Source organism: Tiliqua scincoides, chromosome 6 (genome assembly GCF_035046505.1).
Source record: "Tiliqua scincoides isolate rTilSci1 chromosome 6, rTilSci1.hap2, whole genome shotgun sequence".
Taxonomy (NCBI): Eukaryota; Metazoa; Chordata; class Lepidosauria; order Squamata; family Scincidae; genus Tiliqua; species Tiliqua scincoides.
In genome coordinates, this window is record NC_089826.1 from 42,276,204 (window position 1) to 42,294,858 (window position 18,655).

Here is an 18,655-nt window from a genome sequence, read left to right on the forward strand (position 1 = left end):
CTATTTGTTAAGTAACCTCTGTTTGGCTTTTTAAAAATCAAGAATGAAGGAGAACAACTTAGTACTGCTCAAAAGTTACATACCATGCCAGCACTTCCACGTAATCTCCACCTGAATTGAGGCAATTTTGTACCTGGGACAAGCTTTTTGTCTGCCCCTATTAAAGAAGGTTGCTGATGGGAAGCTCAACCAGCTTGCATTTGTAAACAAAAGGTTTACAAACAAAAGGTACTCAGGCAGCTGCAACTTTCTTAAAGAGGGGAGACAAAAGCTTTTCCCAGGTACATGATTGCCTCAGTTCAAGTGGAGATTACTAGAAATAAAGTGCTGGCATTGTATGTAACTTGTTTTTTTAAAAGCCAAACAGGTTACTTAATAAATAGCCCTTGTGCTTCTACCCAGTTTAAGTTGTATAGCATTTGTAAAAAATATACTTAAAAATGAATGAGGCTTTGACAGATTCACCAACCGACTTGGGCACATCCAGTGGGAAATCTGATATTTTTATTTTGTTCAGCCCCCTAAACACAGCCAACTACTTTTGAAACTCTCCATGCTGCGTAAGAGGCTGTTTAAAAACTTTGCCACGCACACACAGAATTAACTCTAGCATTCTTTGGGTTGCAGCCTCAATGAAACACTGCAGCTTTTTCCTGGCACACTTAAGAGCACAATCCTAACCAACTTTCCAGCAGAGAGGTAAGGGCAATGCAGTTTTGAGGTAAGGGAACAAACAATTCCTTACCCTGAGGAGGCCTCCATGACTGCCAGCCAATTGTAGGATGCACCACATGCCCCACTGGCACAGCTATGTCAGTGCTGGAAAGTTGGTTAGGATCTGTGCCTGAATCTTTGAGACGTGCACTTAATATTTGAGTCTATGACAATGAACCCTAATATAGAAGCATGCTATTTACTGCAAACCTTGAATTGGTTGATAAAAGGTGCAATGTTCAAACCAAGTGTTGGATCTGTCCCTTGAACTGCAGTCTCAAGAACTAAAGACCTTGATTCCACAAGCATCCCATACATTATCACATGCTGTGGGAATATCTTCCCTCCAGAGTGCAGCAAACACCTATTCATGAAAAACAAAATTGTTAACAGCCAACACTGTCCTCACACTCCCTTTGACATGTTGACAAATTTTAGGCTACTAATCAGAATTGTTTTGTTCACAGTACTTAGCACAATTTGAGCAGCAAGCATGACTGGATATTAAGAACTGAATCCATCAACTTTAAAGTAGATGTGAATATTTATGCCCAAAGATAAACTTTTCAAGTTCTGAAAATAGACCACGGCTATAACATGAATTCCCGGGAGAGAGAGAAAGTGGGGCGTAAGTAAGTAAACAAAAAAACAAACATCCTGGATTTAATCAGAAGTCTGCTTGTGACATATGGATTTATGCAGGATCAGCACCAGGGGTTAGCAAGATCAGGCACAGGCTGAGAGTCCCTGAAGCTGCAACTCACTGAAGCCTGAAGCCTCCAAATGTAGCTTGAGTTACTCCACTGAGTGTTGCTGTCTTTCCCCACAGTCCTCACTGGTAATGGCATTTCCTCAGAGGCTGCTCCAGTGATGCGAGGGCCTCTGAGGAAGCCTATACACAGAGGGGAAGAGGTCAGTGGCAAACACAGAAATGTGCTTCCAGAGATCACTCCCCTCTCTTTTCTCAACTCAGGTCAGGGAAGGAGAGGAGAGCGATCTCTGACGCTATCCCAGGATCCAGAAACTGCTCTCACTCTTCCCAATTGTTCAGGTTAAGAATGGGAAGTGATCTCTGGATGCTATTCCTCTCTCAGTGCTGTCAGGTTACACTGAGAAAGGAGAATCCAGGCCACTTCAGGGAGTTTGTGCATGCGCAAGGAAGTAAATTGTAAGGCCTGTACAGGGCTTGGTCTGCAAGCCCTGTAGAACCTGGTACATAGCACTAAAAACACAGACAGGCAAATCTATTCCCAATACTCTTTTGGCTAACTTTCACTCCAAACTACATCATAATAACCATACAAAAACATTTTGTAATTGAAGAAAGTGGTAATATACCGTAGAAAGTTACCAAGTCATACAATACCTGGATATTGCTGCCTTCTCCATAACATCCTGCTGAATAAGACCAGAAGTCTCTATGACATCCAAAATTATGATACTCCACAATTTGTCCAGTTTGGGCCTCTGTAATACCATGCTTTCATCCTGTAGGTGGCTTAGCCAAAATTCTAATGTTTCCTTAGGAAAGTTATTGGCTTCCGAAATGAGACTGAGAGCTACTTGGTGCTGCTCTTTTTCAACAGAGCTGTATGCCTTCACTGGTCCAAAAGTGCCTGCAATTACAGGCAAAATGGAAAAGCCCTCCAATACATCCAACACATACAGAGGATCAGGCACCACAAGTTTCTTACATTGGTTCTTTTCAAGGCTCAGCTCATCACTTTGGCCGTCCACATTATGATCTATGTCCATTGACTGCGATTGTACCTGGACGCTTAATGATGACAACACTTTGCCTATTGCAGCTTTAAAACATTCATGATATGGCAGGTTGTTCAGTAAAGCAATCTCAGTGGAGTCCAACAAGCACTCCTGTCCCACTCTCTCCAGAGTGCTTGCTGTCTGGAGACTGGCCAGGGCACTGCAGAGCTCAGCCTCACTGTTCTTCTCCCTGAAGTTCCCTTCCACATCCATTCCACGTTCTGAAGTCACAAGGGAAACTTTTTGGATTCTCAGATAGCAGTCCTGGCAGGCTATTTCCATTGAAACAGAGTCTCCAGATTTCACAGAATAATCTTTAAAATCAAAAAACAAGTATAATTTAAACAGCTGGAAATGCCAAACTTTCAAAGATGATTTTTATCATACACAAAGTTATGCAGTTGGGCAGAAATGTATTGGGGGGGGAACATTCTAATGGAAAACATATTGGGATATTGGGATATCCTGTCTCACCAGGCATGTTATTGGTTCTTCTTATGCAGTGCCAAAAAGATGGAGAACTAATAACATATATGGTTATGGCTCCAAGAATATTCTATGCTAGATATTATCAACCAAAAATTATGCATTTCAAATAATCGTTCAGCTATGGGAGTATCCAAAAATCAGTGTTATATATGTAAAAGTAAAAAGAAAGTATCCCAATAAGCTGAATGTATACAAAAAACCTGAACTCTCTTTACAACATGTTATATTTATTGTAGTCTTATGCACACATTTACTTTCATTTACAATGAATTTATTGAACTTTTTAATAATTAAGAATGCTTTTAGCAGCACTTTTGTTAACATTATTGAATGCCCTTCCAAAATGCTCATTATTCTGGGAGGAATAATACAGGTGTGCATCACTTAAATGGGGATATGTCTTGGGGTGGTACAGATCTGAATATATCCATTGGGATTGCTGTGGCTTTACTCAGGGTAAGGGTAAGGAATTCCTGGGCTGAGCACAACTGGCCCCAACCCTGCTCTAGATGTGGGGCAGGCCTGCTGGCCTGCCTGCTCCACAGCAGGTTAGGATTTGGCTGTCACTTTTTCATGCTCTAGTGCAGTGATCTTCAAACTGCAGTGGCTGTGTCAAGGAAAAGTTCCTCCCCCTGAACAGCACTTACTGTTCCATTGTATTGTTGCTCGATTTCCAAGCTGACTGCTGCACAGGGATGCTCTGGGCAGTTGTATCCATTGCCCAGCATCCCAGCAGGCTGTGCATCAGGATGTCCAGGGAGGTGCGACTGCCCAGAGGGTCCCTGTGCAGCAATCAGCTTGGAAATCAAGCAGTGCTATGGCGGAATAGTAAGCACAGCTCATGGGGGGGCCTTTTTCCAAATTCCAAACCTGGCCTACGGACCAGGATTTGGAGAGCTCTGCTCTAGTGCTACTTCAGTGTCATATGCCAAGCAGCATAAGCCAAGCAGTGAGGAAAATGAACCCATATTTTCTTAGTACCGAACATAGTTGAAGCAATCTTTATGATGTCACTAATGTAGCTGATAGGATACAACCCTTTTTTTTTTAATCACCTCAAGTTAATTAGTCCTATTGAATTCAATAGAACTTAGCCATTACTTACAGCCCAATCCAATGTAAATCCCCAAGTGGCAATCTACAGCAGCAGCACCAGCATGGGCTATGCTGTATCCCATGGCTTGGGGGGGGGGAATTTTTGTCTGCTGAAGTCTCCTCAAAGTAAGGAGACATTTAACCCCTTGCCCCAGGGTAAGCCCTAGCAGCCACTGGCACAAATACATGTTGAACTGTGCAGGTAGATCAGGACCAGGAAGGGGGTTTGGATACATCTAGGTGCTGCTGATCCCACCCCCCTGCTCCAGTGGTATGCCCCTGGCCATATCATTAAAAGAAAATACTTTTTTTAATGAGACTAAAAAAAATATTATCCCCAAACATACCAAAGAGGCCTTGTACAGGGTAGACTGCCTGTTCCCAACAGGTGTCTTCACTTGGACTTGTAGAAAGCATATGTTCATCATCAAGTTGTAGTGTAAACCAGACCACAATGGCATCTAGCATTCCTTCTTTAACAACAGGTATTTGGATCTTGAATGGCTTACGAGTTGAAAAGCTTTTCAGCTCCTGATCAAGAACGAAAAATGCAGTGAAATTTGGTTGCTCCTTATCTTTCTTCCCAGACTGGAAACAGAAGCCTAAATAGCTGCATTTAATTTGGTTGATTTAAGCAAACTCCCTCTGTCTTTAAATTAACTGGGCGTGTGTTTGGTTTATTTATTACAGTATTTTTGTACTGCCTCTCTCATAAGAGTGGTTTACATACACAGGATGACCATAAACCCCATTTTTTTTCAAATGGGGTTTTTACAAGTATTATTCTATGAGAAAGAGACTTATAGAACCCTCCAATTCTCCAGAGACTAATGCCCTTCATAATGCAATCCAGTTCAGAAGTGTACAGAATTAAAATGGCTCTAAGAAAAGATATCCAAACCAATCAAAAGTAACAGATTGCGAGATGAAGTGCTGTGGTCCAACAGTAGAGGATCTGCCTTAGCTCCCCAGTTGCAATATGGGGATAATACTTACTTGTCTTACAATGTTGTAAGGATTACATCAAGAAACATTTTGTACACTCAAAAAACAATACAAGGGCTCAGTATTGTTGTTATTGCATTGTAGAGGGTTCCTGATTCAGTCCCTGCCATTTCCTTGTAGGACTGGGACATAACCTTGTGCAGAACCCCGGGTATTGTAGATAATCCAGAGCTCTGGATTATCTACAGTACCCGAGGTTCAATACCAGGTTATGTCCCAGTCCTACGAGGAAGTGGCCGGGACTACTTAGAGTTCTACTAAGGCACCTCCTATGTTTCCACTGTGTAACATCTACAAATATCAAGTGACCTACACACACACACAAAATTTGGCAGCAGCTTTATTACAAGCACATATCTTAGGGCATTAACAGGACATTGAGTCTTGACAAACACCAGGCAACACTGAGATCAGGGCCCAGGCCTCAATGTAGCTCAAGAGCTGCACCAACAGCTCCTGGCTAGAAGATTCAAGACAATGGTGCCCTTGTTAGCTGTTGTAGCAGGCTTTAATGGATGTTGCATAGCTGCTGAGCCATGTGGTATCTAAAATCTCAGCTATGCTTGGCATTTACTGAAGCTGGGCCTTCTGTACAGTGGGAGGTCAGAGCTAGATTGTAAGCATAATGGCTTTCTGAACTGTGACCATAAATGCTAAAATCCTTTCTATACAACCAGTAGCAAAGAATCAGGAACTGTTCCGTTCAAGAAACTCCTGCTTTCATTTCCTACATGAAGAGCTATTTATTTTATTTGCTTTCTTTGCAGGGTGGGGGACTTTTTATCTGACACCAACAAATAGCTGCAAGAAACGCACATGTCAAACACTGAATGCTGACGAAGTTCAGAGTGAAATTTAGCAGCCGAGTCCTCCTACCCTGCTATCTTGCCTTTTATTTCCCTAGATGGCCTCTTTGCTTGCTTTTCCCTGGCAAGCATTACCCTCTCAAGATTTGATGACAGCTCAGATCTGCTCAGAAGTATTAAAAAATTAAGCATCTAATGCTAAGTATTTAATAGTCCAGACGGAACATAAAATAGATCACTGCATTACAGTTTCTATTCCAGTACAGCTAAGTGGTTTGCTTTATTCCGGCTATTAATCTCAGATGTCAGATAACATGAAGGTGAAGGAAAAGTTACTGAGTCAGACCATGGCAATTCCAACCACAGACAAGCAGCTTAAAATAATTGCAGGTACACAACAGGATGTATTTTAAGATTTTGCTCGCAAAATACATGGGTTGAAAAAATAAAGACTATGGGCAAAATACATTAACCTTTCGGAAGGTTTGATCATCACCGGCTCAGAGCCCAATAAAGTTTTATTTGGCATGACTACAGCAAGGTTGTAATATCCAATACAGACTATGGCCAAGAAGAAAAACAAATGATATGGTACAACTGTAAGAGGAGACCTAGCCCAAAGTCCCAGAGCCCCTGAAGCGGGGCACTGCCTTGCTGCCAGTGTGCGTGTATCTGTGCTAGCCAACACAAACCTATACCCCAGAGAAAAATCATGCCCCTGCTGAGTTTCTGAGCTGTGCCAACCTTGAGACCAAGTGGCAGCAATGGCAAAAGCTGATTGTGTGGCAGAAAGATGCTTGAAAACCAGCTCATTCTCCAGCTGCTGCTGGTGTCTGTTCCTTGTGGGCCTCAAGGGACTGAGCCCAGGGACTACACAAAAACAGGCACTAGGTATAGGCCAATTCTTGAGCTGGAAACAACCCAAGAGTCAGCCGATTCTCAGTCAGTTTGGGAACTCAGCAGGAATAGGTCCTGAAAGCAGCTGATTTTTGGGCTGACTGGGTGAGTGATCTGGTAAGATGATGTAGAGCCCGTATGATATCCTTACCAGTCCACTGCCTCCCACCAGCCAACTGCCTTAAATGGATTCTTTGCTCTGCCTGATGGGCACCCAGGTCTCATTTAAGAGCTTTCTTTCTAATGCTTCTCTCCTTTAGTAGGCAATGTTATTCTGACATTGCAGAATATTTTTGGTCATCTTATTTGACACAATGCACTTTGACCTAAACCGGCTTTTCCATTTCCTGAGTGTTGAACACAGAGCCGGTTCACGTATGAATGTACATCACTTGATTTTCACTGAACGGGCAAACTGACACAATTGAAAAGCACAATGTCTGAAGCAATATGAAAGCTCTAGCTGTGTTGACTTATTCATACATTCACATCAAAATGGAACTCAGTGACACAGCGATCCAGATATGTGAAGAAGAACCTTCAGATAAAATGGCATGGAGGCGAGGACAAATACGCACATACCATATAGAAGAAACATGCATAACTAGATTAACTTCTCTTTTGGACTCTGCATTAGCCTCCCTGCAACACACTGTTTAAACGTTTCCTGCACATACAATGCCATCCTACACATGTTTGTACCAGTTTGGTCAATGGGACTTACTCCCACAGGACAGCCTAATCCCCCACAGCACGGGGATGCCGCAGTGCCAAAATGGCTACCGTGGCATCCTGAGTGCAACTGGGCAGCCCATAGCAGCTCCTCAGGGGAAGGGGACTTTCATCCCCTTCCCCCGGGTAAGAGAAGCAGCCCCGCAATGGGGCTCTGTGGCAGCTCTGGAGCTGGCGCAGAATCAAAGATTCCTGTGTCAGGTTGCACAACCCGATACGGGGTTCAGGATCCAGCGAAGCTGAGCTTCCTGGTCCTGCCCTCATCCCACTCTGCTCCAAACACCCACCACATCCCCTCCCCGCCCACTTTCACCCACCTCCCCCTTCCCAGAATGCCTCCTTTCCACTTCCACCCACACCCTTACTCAACTCTCTGCCAACTGGTAGTCCGGGCAACTGCCGGGTGGCGGAACGTGGGTCCAGCGTGAGCTAGCTCCAGCACTGGGCCCACGGTAAGGGCTTGCAAACGTGCAGTGTACACCAACAGTGAGCCAGCATGCAGGGTTCAGGATCGAGCCCTAAGTGTGCAAAGAACTGCAACCTCAGTGAACAAGAAGAGTTACCTGCAAATTGTTAAAATCAACTGTCAAGATCTGAAAGTGTTCTGTGAGGGCTGTGTAGCCACCAGGTATCCGGCTAAGTTTTTCAGTGCTGTACGGTTCAATAGATTCATCTGAGTTTTCAGAACCATATGTTGGGCTGTAAAACTTCAATTTTTCTGGCATATGCACACCAGCCACGGCTTTTACATCCACCCTGAGGAAGCAAAGAAACACAAGGAGATTGTTTGATAGAACAAAGCCAAAAATTGTTTCTTTTCACAATGAACTAATATACAGTATCTAATGTTCAATGCCTAGCTAAGCACTGATTAAGAAAAGTCTGGTAGAGAAGATCTGATTTTTTAAAACCTACCTAATTATTTATTTTGTTATGCACATCTGTTTCTCCTCAAGCAAGACTGTTTACAAGAAAAGTTATCTTACAATATCAAAACATAGTAAAAGTATATTTTTTAAATAGTTAAGATAATATCACCCTATCATATTCCAGTATCCACACCTTAGATTTCACACACGCACACAGGCCCACTTCAAGATGCATGTTAACATGTTTCAGTAGTACAAAGTGAAGTAGTTCGATGTAAAAGTGAAGGGAGCATGCCCTGCCCTTTTCCCATTTATTTTCGTTTGTACATGAGGAAGAAAATAAAAGATTTGGCCTTCACTTTAAGAATAAACTGCTGTTCTGTGTAAGTGCAAATTTGTGAAATTGTACAGTAGTTGTTAGAGTTACATACCACAACAAACCATAGTCTGATCTTGGTTTGTTCTTCTAACAATAGTTAATTAATTAGCAAACAAGTAGTAAAAGTATAACATGATTCTGCAATCTTTTCAGAGTACCCCAGTTTAAAAAAGTAATTTTTTTTAACACTTGAAGATCTTTTGGAAACTTTAGCTGATATAGAATGCAACTGCATGGGTTCTAGCTGGGGTACTTGCTTAGGGGTACATAAATCTCATTTTGTATTACTTCCATTGCCTGCATGTTTCTATGCTCAATGCAAAGTGGTGGTAATAAGCTTTAAAGCCCTAAACACTGTGAAACCAGGATATTTGAGGGACTGTCTTTCCCCATATAAATCTGTCTACACATTTTGCTCAACATCAGAGGCCCTGCTTTGTGTTCTCACTTCCTTCTGAAATGGGGGTGGGTTGATTGGTTTGAATATTGCTGCCACGGTTTTCAACATGCCTTTATAGCTCTTGTTATTGTTCAATTTTTGACTTGATTTGTTTTGATTTTTTAACATTTTGTAAACTGTTCTGTGTGTGTTATCACTGAAACATGGAAAATAAATACTTGCCTGAATGTCTAAATAAATAAAGGAGGTCAGTATTCCAAAATCTGATTAAATTCACATGCAGCTCCCCCCATATTTTCAGGGGTTCCATTCTGCTCCCCCCCCCATGGATACAGAAACCGCAGATACGGGGGAACCCTATATAAGTAGTGGCCCCCTGCGTGCCTTCCCATTACAGTGTTTTTTTTATTTTTGTAGTAGCACTTGTAGCATGAGTGTTTCTTGCTTAAACATTCTTGCTGACCTGAAGAACAGAACGTGCAAGCAACTACCCTGCATATTACAGAGGGATTACCAGGAAGCAGGAACTCCTGAACTGAACTTCAATTCAGCCAGAATATTTAAGCAAGAAACACTCGTGCTGCAAATGCTACTACAGAAATAAAAAGGTACCATAATGGGGAACCCCCCGGATGTGCAGATACGTGAATCCATGGATACCTGATCTGTGGATGCAGAGGCCCACCTGTACTGAACTTCAGAGCAGAGAGCTTAACATTGCTGTTTATATTCCTACACTCTGCAATATTCAAACTGTGCTTGAGATAGCTGTCGAATATTTGTTGGGTCCGAGTATAAAATCTATTGGGAAGAACAAAAATCTTTCCTTCTAAAATGAAATACTCTTCTCTGTCTTCAAAATTTAAAAAAGATTTACTCAACAAACACCAGCAAACATACCTGTGATGTCTGCGTATCTCTTTGCATTCCACTGCCATACCCCATATTGTAGCTCCTGCAGGTATGACTTTACCGTAGTTTTCAGAACCAACACTGGTACCATTAGGCTGCAAACAAATTAAGATACAGAACTGTACAAGCCTTCATCTACTATTCACAAACAAGTTAAGTGGAAATTTGAATGCAGCCAACTTCCAAGAAAGTTGACTTTATAACTGTTTTGTGATCAACTTTGCTCAAATAAGGGAAGATACGCAACTAGGTACTTAGCTAACCTTAGGCTGAGGACTTGTTTTATACATTTTTAAAAAAAATATAACACATACAGCTATTTTGACAGTTCTGAGTATTTTTCACTTGTGTTTTGGGAAATGATATTGGTATCTGTTATTTTAGTGGAAAAAGGTTAGTTAGCCATATGTTATTTTTACTGAAAAACGTTTTCACATTTGTAGTTATTTGTCCTCTAATTGTTACCATCTTATATTGCTTCTCAAAAGTTCTTACAACAGACTTGACTTTTTTTATGTTGTGTGATATCCACTTTTGACTTACCTGGACATTGGTAGTATCCAGAGTCCCAGCACACTAGTGCCCAATCAGCAGAAGCGCCATTCAAGAGCGGAAGGAGAATTCTGCTTATACAACAGGTTGCATGAGTGGAACATTCTTTCCCTTCTCAGAAGGAGTTTCTACTGATGAGCGCTGCTGTGTTTGGATGTTACCCAATGATGCCCAAAACATATTTGCCCATTCTTAGGCTACAGAAATATATGCACACTCTGATGAGGTAAGATGTCATTTGTAGAATCTTCTCTGTTACTGTTTATTGCTTCCTTTGCCCCCTCCCTGCCTTTTATTTTGTTTTTGTCATTCCCTATCATTGGGTTAATTTCCACTGCATACAAACACTGCTATACTTCAAAAATTAAAGAAATTTCCACCATAGCAGAGCAGCAATTGTTTCCTTTCTTTTTAAAATACTTTAATTCAGAATAGTTGTTTGCTGGTATAGTTTGTTCCAGTTATTAGAAGCAAAGTCTTTTATTTTGATAGTAAAGCATTAACTAGTACTATGTGCAGAGGTGGAAAGTTCAAGCCTCTAAGTATCTAAACCTCATTCAGTGAAATAAACATTTAAAATGAAGTGTTTGATATAGTTTGTGTGCATTTTAAACCAATTGTGTGTTCAAGATTGTTACATTTTCACAGTAGGCGTTAAATTCAGAATTTTATAACTTACAGAAATCTTGAGTGCAAGTATATAGAGGTGATCCAAGACTACAAAGGATACAAAACAAATCTCTTTTTCCTTCCCTTTTCTCCCCTTCTGGACTAAAAGAATAATTTAGGGCAACAGCACTGCAATAAATTGACTTAATCAATCAAAGTCCAGGAGATGTCAGAAGAGTTCCTTGATGCTCCTTCCAACTCAAAAGAGATCACAGCAAAGGCTTGGAAAACATGCTGCTTGCCTTGAAGTCAGTCTACTTGCCCCAATTAAATTAGTTAGTAGATAATTACATACTTTTGTGAAGGGATCTACTTTGTCATTTATCTTTGATTACTGTCTTTATACCTATATTCTAAACATGTTGCATGATTCTGTGAATAGAGACCTTTTATGGTCCAAACTACTTAAATAGGGAATAGACTTGCGCTTATTATTCCTGCTACGTCAATTACACTCTCAGAATTTTTGTCAGGTTCGGATTCCAAATTCTAATATTCTCACTGACAGATTTCCTATTCACAATGGTGTCCGCCAGGGTTGTATCCTTGCTCCCTTATTATTCAATTTATTTCTGATTTACCTTCTTTTCTTTCTTCTTCTACTCATTCTACTCCAGTTCTAAACAGGGTCCCTGTCTTTACTCTCTTATATGCAGATGATGCAGTACTATTATCCCTAACTAAATCTGGACTTCGCTGCATCTTGGCTAAATTTCAGGAGTATTGTACACTAAATGACCTAACAATCAATTCAAACAAAACTCAAATTATGGTGTTTTCCCGCTCTTGGTCCCCTATAACATGGACGATAGGTCCAAATATATATAAGCAAGTCCAGTCTTATAAATATTTGGGTCTTATATTTCATTATAAACTTTCTTGGACTCTTCATAAGAAAGCTATCACTTCATCTCTTTCTCCCCAACTTAAAGCAATTTTAAAAATTTTTTATAATGAAGGTAACCAGTATGTTCCTGCTGCTATCCAGATCTTTCAGTCCAAAATTCTCTCTCATTTGTTTTATGGTGCCCCAATTTGGATTAAAGTAATTAATAAGGATATTGATCAGATCGCAGCATCTTTTTTTCGTAGAATTCTAGGGATTCCAAATTTAATTTGTGTTTCCACAATTATCCTAGAATTAGGTATCCATCTTCCAACAACTACTGCCTGGTTACTTACTTTTAAATATTGGCTTAAACTGTTTTTAAATTCTCATTCCGGTTCCTTATTATATGATTTGTTAAGAGATTCTTATTTTTCTTCTTGGTTTCAGCTGGTAGAAAATAAACTTGCTTCTCTCGACCTCTCATTAGAATCCCTGGCAGATATGAGTCTTCCAAGAGCATATTCATTCATAAAAGATAAGCTCTTAGCATTTGAATTTAATTATCTAAGTAATAGTCTCAATTCTGTTTGTTCCCCTCTTTCCCTTGGTTTGGCCCCATCCTTTAATCATGCATCTAATTATTTTTATACATTAACCAATCCATTACATAGACGAGCCTTTATGTTAGCTTGCCTCAACATTTTCCCGTCAGCAGTTCATTCTGGCCGTTTTTTTAACATTCCTCGGGAGAAAAGGCTCTGTCTCTTTTGTCATGAGACTCCTGATTTTTTGTTTCATATACTCTTTCTTTGCCCAGCACAATTTGATATTCGGAATCATTACCTTGGTTCTTGGATCCCTTCTGACCTTATCCCCTCTGATATTATTCTCTCCAAGTTTATGAGTGATGTTTGTGATTCCTTAACTGCAGCTGTTGCTGGTTATTTATCCAAGATCCTTAAAGTAACGCTGTTAGAATTTAAATAATTCTAGTATCTTGTTTAAATTGTTGAGTGTTATGCAAATTGTCTGTCAATTGTAAAGTACAATTGTTAATCATTTGATATGCCAATAAAGGTTTCAGAAAGTAAGTAAGTAATATGTTGCAAACAACTCAGAAAAAACTAAATACACTTAAATAACCTTTGTCATTAGTAGGTTATAAGTACAAAATTGAGTGTTTGATTTCAATAGGATTTTACTACATCTATTTTTCACTGAATTGTGGCTATATGTTGGGAACATGCCCCCTGGATTTCAGTGTTACAAAGTTTCATTATAACTGTTGAGAAATCTGTTGAGACTTTTGAGAAAACTGTTGAGCAGTCTCAAATCCATCTGAAATGTGGCTAATATCAAAAACAATTGAAGACATGTAATTAGCTTCATTTAACTGTGAGAACAGTTATGGCCCAATTCTATCTCTCACTGGCACACAGGATTTAGGACCATTGACAGAGCCTCCACTCTATTCTGTGGACCAGATTGGCTGGGGGAAATAAGAAAATACTGTGAACCCTTTACTTTCGTTCCTGGATGCTGCACATTGCTCTATCAGACTCAACAAAGATGCACCTGATCTTTTGCTGGCATAGAAGTATGGCAGCAAAAGATCAGGTGCACCTTTGTTGAGTCTGACTGTAGGACTGAATCAGGCCTAGGATGGGGTTACAGGATTCCACAGATGCTGCAGCTGTCAAGATTCATCACTAAATGTACATCTCTGTTGACAGAATTCTGTCAGTGGCCAGAGCCACTGTGGCCAGTCTGTGGTGTGCTGTCGGCAGCATGTGTCCTTCCAGGTCTTGCACCAGCAGCTGTGCTCCACAGGATAGCAGAGCAACTGTCACAGTGGTGTACTGAGCAGATAGGACTGGTTAAATGCACTTTCCATGAGAGTCTGCTGGATCGTGTGGAAAATAACCATGCCCTAAATCCTAGGGAGCTGCAGCAATAGCAAGGACATTTCCTATGTGACCTGGCACTGGCATTTGGATATTATTTATGTTTCACATTTCAAGTTTCATCCTGATGCAATAGTTAGCCTTTACAACAAAAGAAAAATTTTCTCACATTCTCACAGCAACATACATAACTAGAATAGTGGCTGGCAGGCACACCAACAAATAAATTTTGGATCACATCTTAGACATATTTACCTTTGGTGGTAAAAGCAAGTGTTCCCAAGCATGTATCAAGCTTTCCACAATTCCTTCTCCAAACAAGCCAGAATCTACAGTTTCAGTGACAACCAGGGAAACTCTGTTAAAAGTTTAAAATGTACAGAGGAAAAAGGAAAGCAGTTCATTTACCCATAATTTTGAGAGCCACACTATTCAGTGGCAAAATGAAATGAAGCAGGATTTAAACGTACTAGGTCAAGATATGTCAGGGAGCCCAGTTCTTTAGAGGGCTTGATTTTTTTGCCTTTGCTTGAATTAAATCAGAATCTTTACAAAGTCAGATTTGACCTGCTTGCCATACTCCTAGCTTCTAATTTTATGTAAGTCAGAAGTGAACCAAGCAATGAGAGGTACTGTTACGTGAAAATCCCCTTTTGCCTTTTAGTTGTGATTTTCTCTCTATATCTGGTTATGTTACTATGGACTAAAATATCATGCAGGCTAAACCTCACACAGGCCGCATTTCCAAAACTCTGGTCAAGTCACAAGCTCATGGTTACACAACCATCACCTCCCCATAGTCACACATTATGGGAGGAAGTCTGGCATCTTAAATCATTGTTTAAGTGTCTCCTACATTACTGTATTCATTGTATTGTTTTAACCCAATCACTGTTTAAGTACTGTATGCAAACGAGAACTGCCTTCTTGTGTTGCTGATTCATTGTATCAAGTGAATGTTTAAGTTCCCCCATCTAGGAAGCCAGCCATAGACCCCATTGAATTTTGCTGATAACTGACATCCTGATCCTTTCAATGTTTTATACACTCCAAGCACCCTGCTGTGTGGTAGTAATCAAGTTACCACCCAGATCAGCACTGTCTCCAAACCCCTTTTAAGCGAGGGCTTCCTCACACATGCTCTTGCTGGCTCTCTCTCCAAGGACCAACGTATCTGTGTTGTGTCAGAGGGTCCTCTTCACAGGACTCTCCCCCACCCTTCCAACTGCTCTACAGGACAGGTAACTATCTTGCAACTGGAACTCTTTCCCTTCTCCCCCCCCCCTTTCCCCCCTTCCCTCCCCATCTTTAGTTAGCAGCTGGGGTTTGGCAGATCAGGGACCCCTAAAATTCTTCCCTACAATCTTTCCTTTTTCTAATTTCCTCGGATGCACCAAACACTCTTTACACGCAACCACCATGAAAGCTAGGTACACTGGATTCAAGTATTAGGACCAAGAAACATACACTTATCATTTCTCCATGTGCACTATGTTTACCTTTGTGCTTTTGTAATAACTTAATAAAAGATTATAGTTTTATTTTTCTCTCAGTCTCCTCTTTAAGCAAAAGGGAACTTCTCGGCATTACACCATCTTGTTATCCAGCCTACGATCCTAAGGTTCCAATAAGGGCAGTGCAATAATTCCCCTAAACAAAACAGCCCTTTTGGTAATAGTACCACACTCTGTAAAGCTCACCACTTGCTTTACTCTGTAAGCTGAGATCTTTCCCAGTGTACCCTGCATTTTCTCTTTCATTTAAAAAGCCTGCGTGGAGGAAGGGGTGAGATAGCTGCCGAAGATCCCAGCTTACAGAGTAAAGCAAGGGGCAAGCATTGCAGAGTAGTGAGCATGGATGACCTCTTGCACAGCCCAGACTTTATGTAAACTCAAAATTACAGAAGTTGAGGCTCATACAAGTCAGAGTGTCTGCATTAGTTCAGCAGGAACTCACAAGATTTTCTTCTAGCAACAGGCTTTTATAACACTTTGTTTAAGCTTTATGGCTGATTTTCACAATTAAGCCATTTGAGAATGCACAAGTGACAAGTGGAACCTAATTATATATAAAATATTAAAAATTATAAAAGGGAAAAGTATCCCCCCACCAAAAAGAAACTGGCAATTTTTTGTTTATGTGGTTATTAGTAAAAATTAGTAACTTTAAAATAGGTTATTCTGGTTGTGTTATGCTGGAGAAAACTGACCACACAACTCAGTTAATGCTGAAAAACATGCTCTCACAGTAAAATATAAGTAGTAACCTTTCAGGTATGTGCTTTGGGATTTCTATATCGAGGGACTTCATATGAAGAAGCTTGATTTCTCCATCCAAATGGTTTGCAGCTAGAACTTCACACGCCAATTCATACATGGTCTTTGACAACTCACACGCATATACAGAAGATGCTCCAGCCTGTTTGGCAAACATACTGAAAAATGAGTTCAACAGAAAATTACTGTCAGTTTCTTATTCTGACGAAAAGTTGATAAAAATCACTTTAAAATGTAACTACTTTAAAGATTCTTGTTTTAGCATTTGGGATCCACTATACTATGATAGATCAGCAGTGTACAAACTGGAGACTACTATACACTGCAAACAGTCACCCCAGCACGACTGGAGCTTACATTCTGCCAGGGAGGCTTCCACTGTCACAGATTATCATCCCCCACCCATGTTCACTTCACCCCGCCATGTCTGCCAAGAAATTCTGAAGCGGAGCCTGCTGGGGCAGCAGAACGCAGAAGCAGTGGGGCAGAGTGAACATGAGGGGGGTGATAGGCAGCAACAATTGAAGCCTCCCCCGTGGAATGTTCACATGGGAGAGGGATTAGTAAGGTCACTGGATCCAACCCGTAGGCCAGAGTCTGAAAAGCTCTGTGATAGATATTTAGAACAGTGTTTCTCAAACTGTGGGTCGGAACCCACAAGGTGGGTTGCGAGCCAATTTCAGGTGGGTCCCCATTCATTTCAATAATTTATTTGTAATCTATTAGTCTTGATCAGGGGTGCCCAAACTCTGGCCCGGGGACCATTTGTGGCCCTTGGGGGCTTCCAATCCCAGCTGCAGGGAACACCCAGTCTCCAATGAACTTCTGGCCCTCCAGAGACTTGCTGGAGCCCTGCTCTCAGTGTGAGGACGACTGTTTGACCTCTCACCTGAGCTGTGGGATGAGGACTCCCTCCATTACTTGCTCTTTCATGTCTGAAATGCAGCAGTAGCAGAGAAGGAAAGGCTGGCCTTGCTTTGTGCAAGGCCTTTTATAGGCCTTGAGCTACTGCAAGACATTTATGCATTCATAGAGGTTCCATCTCAAATATATTCACTTATGTAAATTTATTCAAATTTTAAATATAAATTAATTCTTTTTTTCCCCGACCCCCAACACAGTATCAGAGAAATGATGTGGCCCTCCTGCCAAAATGTTTGGATGCCCCTGGTCTTGATGCTACCATAATATGTGACTGCATTTAGGGAAATGTTACAGACCTGCACTTTTAACAAGCTACTATGCATATTCTTTTAACAATGATAGTAAATGGGACTTACTCCTGGGTAAGTGTGGGTAGGATTGCAGCCTAGGATTGTTTAAAATTTTCCTGCCTGATGATGTCATTTCCGGACATGACATCACTTCTGGTCCTGACAGGTTCTCATTCTAAAAAGTGGGTGCTAGTGCTAAATGTGTGAGAACCACTGATTTAGAAAATTAGTTAACTATTCAGATTTGTCATGTTGCAACAAAAGAAACCATGACTAGCATATCTTCAGTAGGACATAAGTGGCTTATTATCTCTTCAGCTCCAATGCGTTCATGTTTTTCTGCCCAAGCTCCTCACCTGTGGAGTTAGAACCCCACACACTACAGCAATTGGGTGGGAGCAAGATAGCTGACAAACAGCAACAGGTGAGAGAAAAGCCCTGCTGGATCAGGCCAAGGGCCCATCTAGTCCAGCTTCTTGTATTTCACAGTGGCCCACCAGATGCCTTAGGAAGCACACAAGACCACAAGATACTTGCATCTTGCTGCCACTCCCCTGCCTCTGGCGTTCTATTTACCCTCACGCAGCCCCAACGAAGATACCACAGTGGCCAGTTTTCAATGCATGAACCTACTGAACATATCTTCTCTCCCTCATCAGTCTGGGGTAGGTGAAAAAACTGCTTGATTTGAAAGACTTGACATGAGGCTCAGTGCTCCTTCCCACTATGAGTATTGGCAACCTTCAGTCTTGAAAGACTATGGTATCGCACTCTGAAAGGTGGTTCTGACACAGCGTCTAGTGTGGCTGAAGAGGCCAATCCGGGAGTGACAATCCCTTCCACACCGGGAGCAAGTGCAGTCTGTCGCTGGTCTGTCTCCCTGGCTATGGGCCTTCCTTCTTTGCCTCTTTGCCTCAGACTGTTCGCAAAGTGTCTCTTCAAACTGGGAAAGGCCATGCTGCACAGCCTGCCTCCAAGCGGGCCGCTCAGAGGCCAGGGTTTCCCACTTGTTGAGGTCCATCCCTAAGGCCTTCAGATCCCTCTTGCAGATGTCCTTGTATCGCAGCTGTGGTCTACCTGTAGGGCGCTTTCCTTGCACGAGTTCTCCATAGAGGAGATTCTTTGGGATCCGGCTATCATCCATTCTCA

At 41.4% G+C, this 18,655-nt stretch overlaps 1 protein-coding gene across 1 annotated transcript in view; it reads right to left on the reverse strand.

The window, feature by feature from the left end:
- The window catches only part of PRMT9 (protein arginine methyltransferase 9), a 29,897-nt gene that overhangs the window by 3,618 nt on the left and 7,624 nt on the right, over positions 1 to 18,655 (reverse strand). Inside the window, exons 5-11 of the mRNA XM_066631865.1 lie at positions 16,283 to 16,450; positions 14,272 to 14,374; positions 10,051 to 10,157; positions 8,066 to 8,258; positions 4,410 to 4,593; positions 2,081 to 2,792; positions 925 to 1,078 (exon numbers count right to left, since the gene is read on the reverse strand). Coding sequence (XP_066487962.1) covers positions 925 to 1,078; positions 2,081 to 2,792; positions 4,410 to 4,593; positions 8,066 to 8,258; positions 10,051 to 10,157; positions 14,272 to 14,374; positions 16,283 to 16,450 — 1,621 coding nt within the window. The remainder of the gene's footprint in view (positions 1 to 924; positions 1,079 to 2,080; positions 2,793 to 4,409; positions 4,594 to 8,065; positions 8,259 to 10,050; positions 10,158 to 14,271; positions 14,375 to 16,282; positions 16,451 to 18,655) is intronic.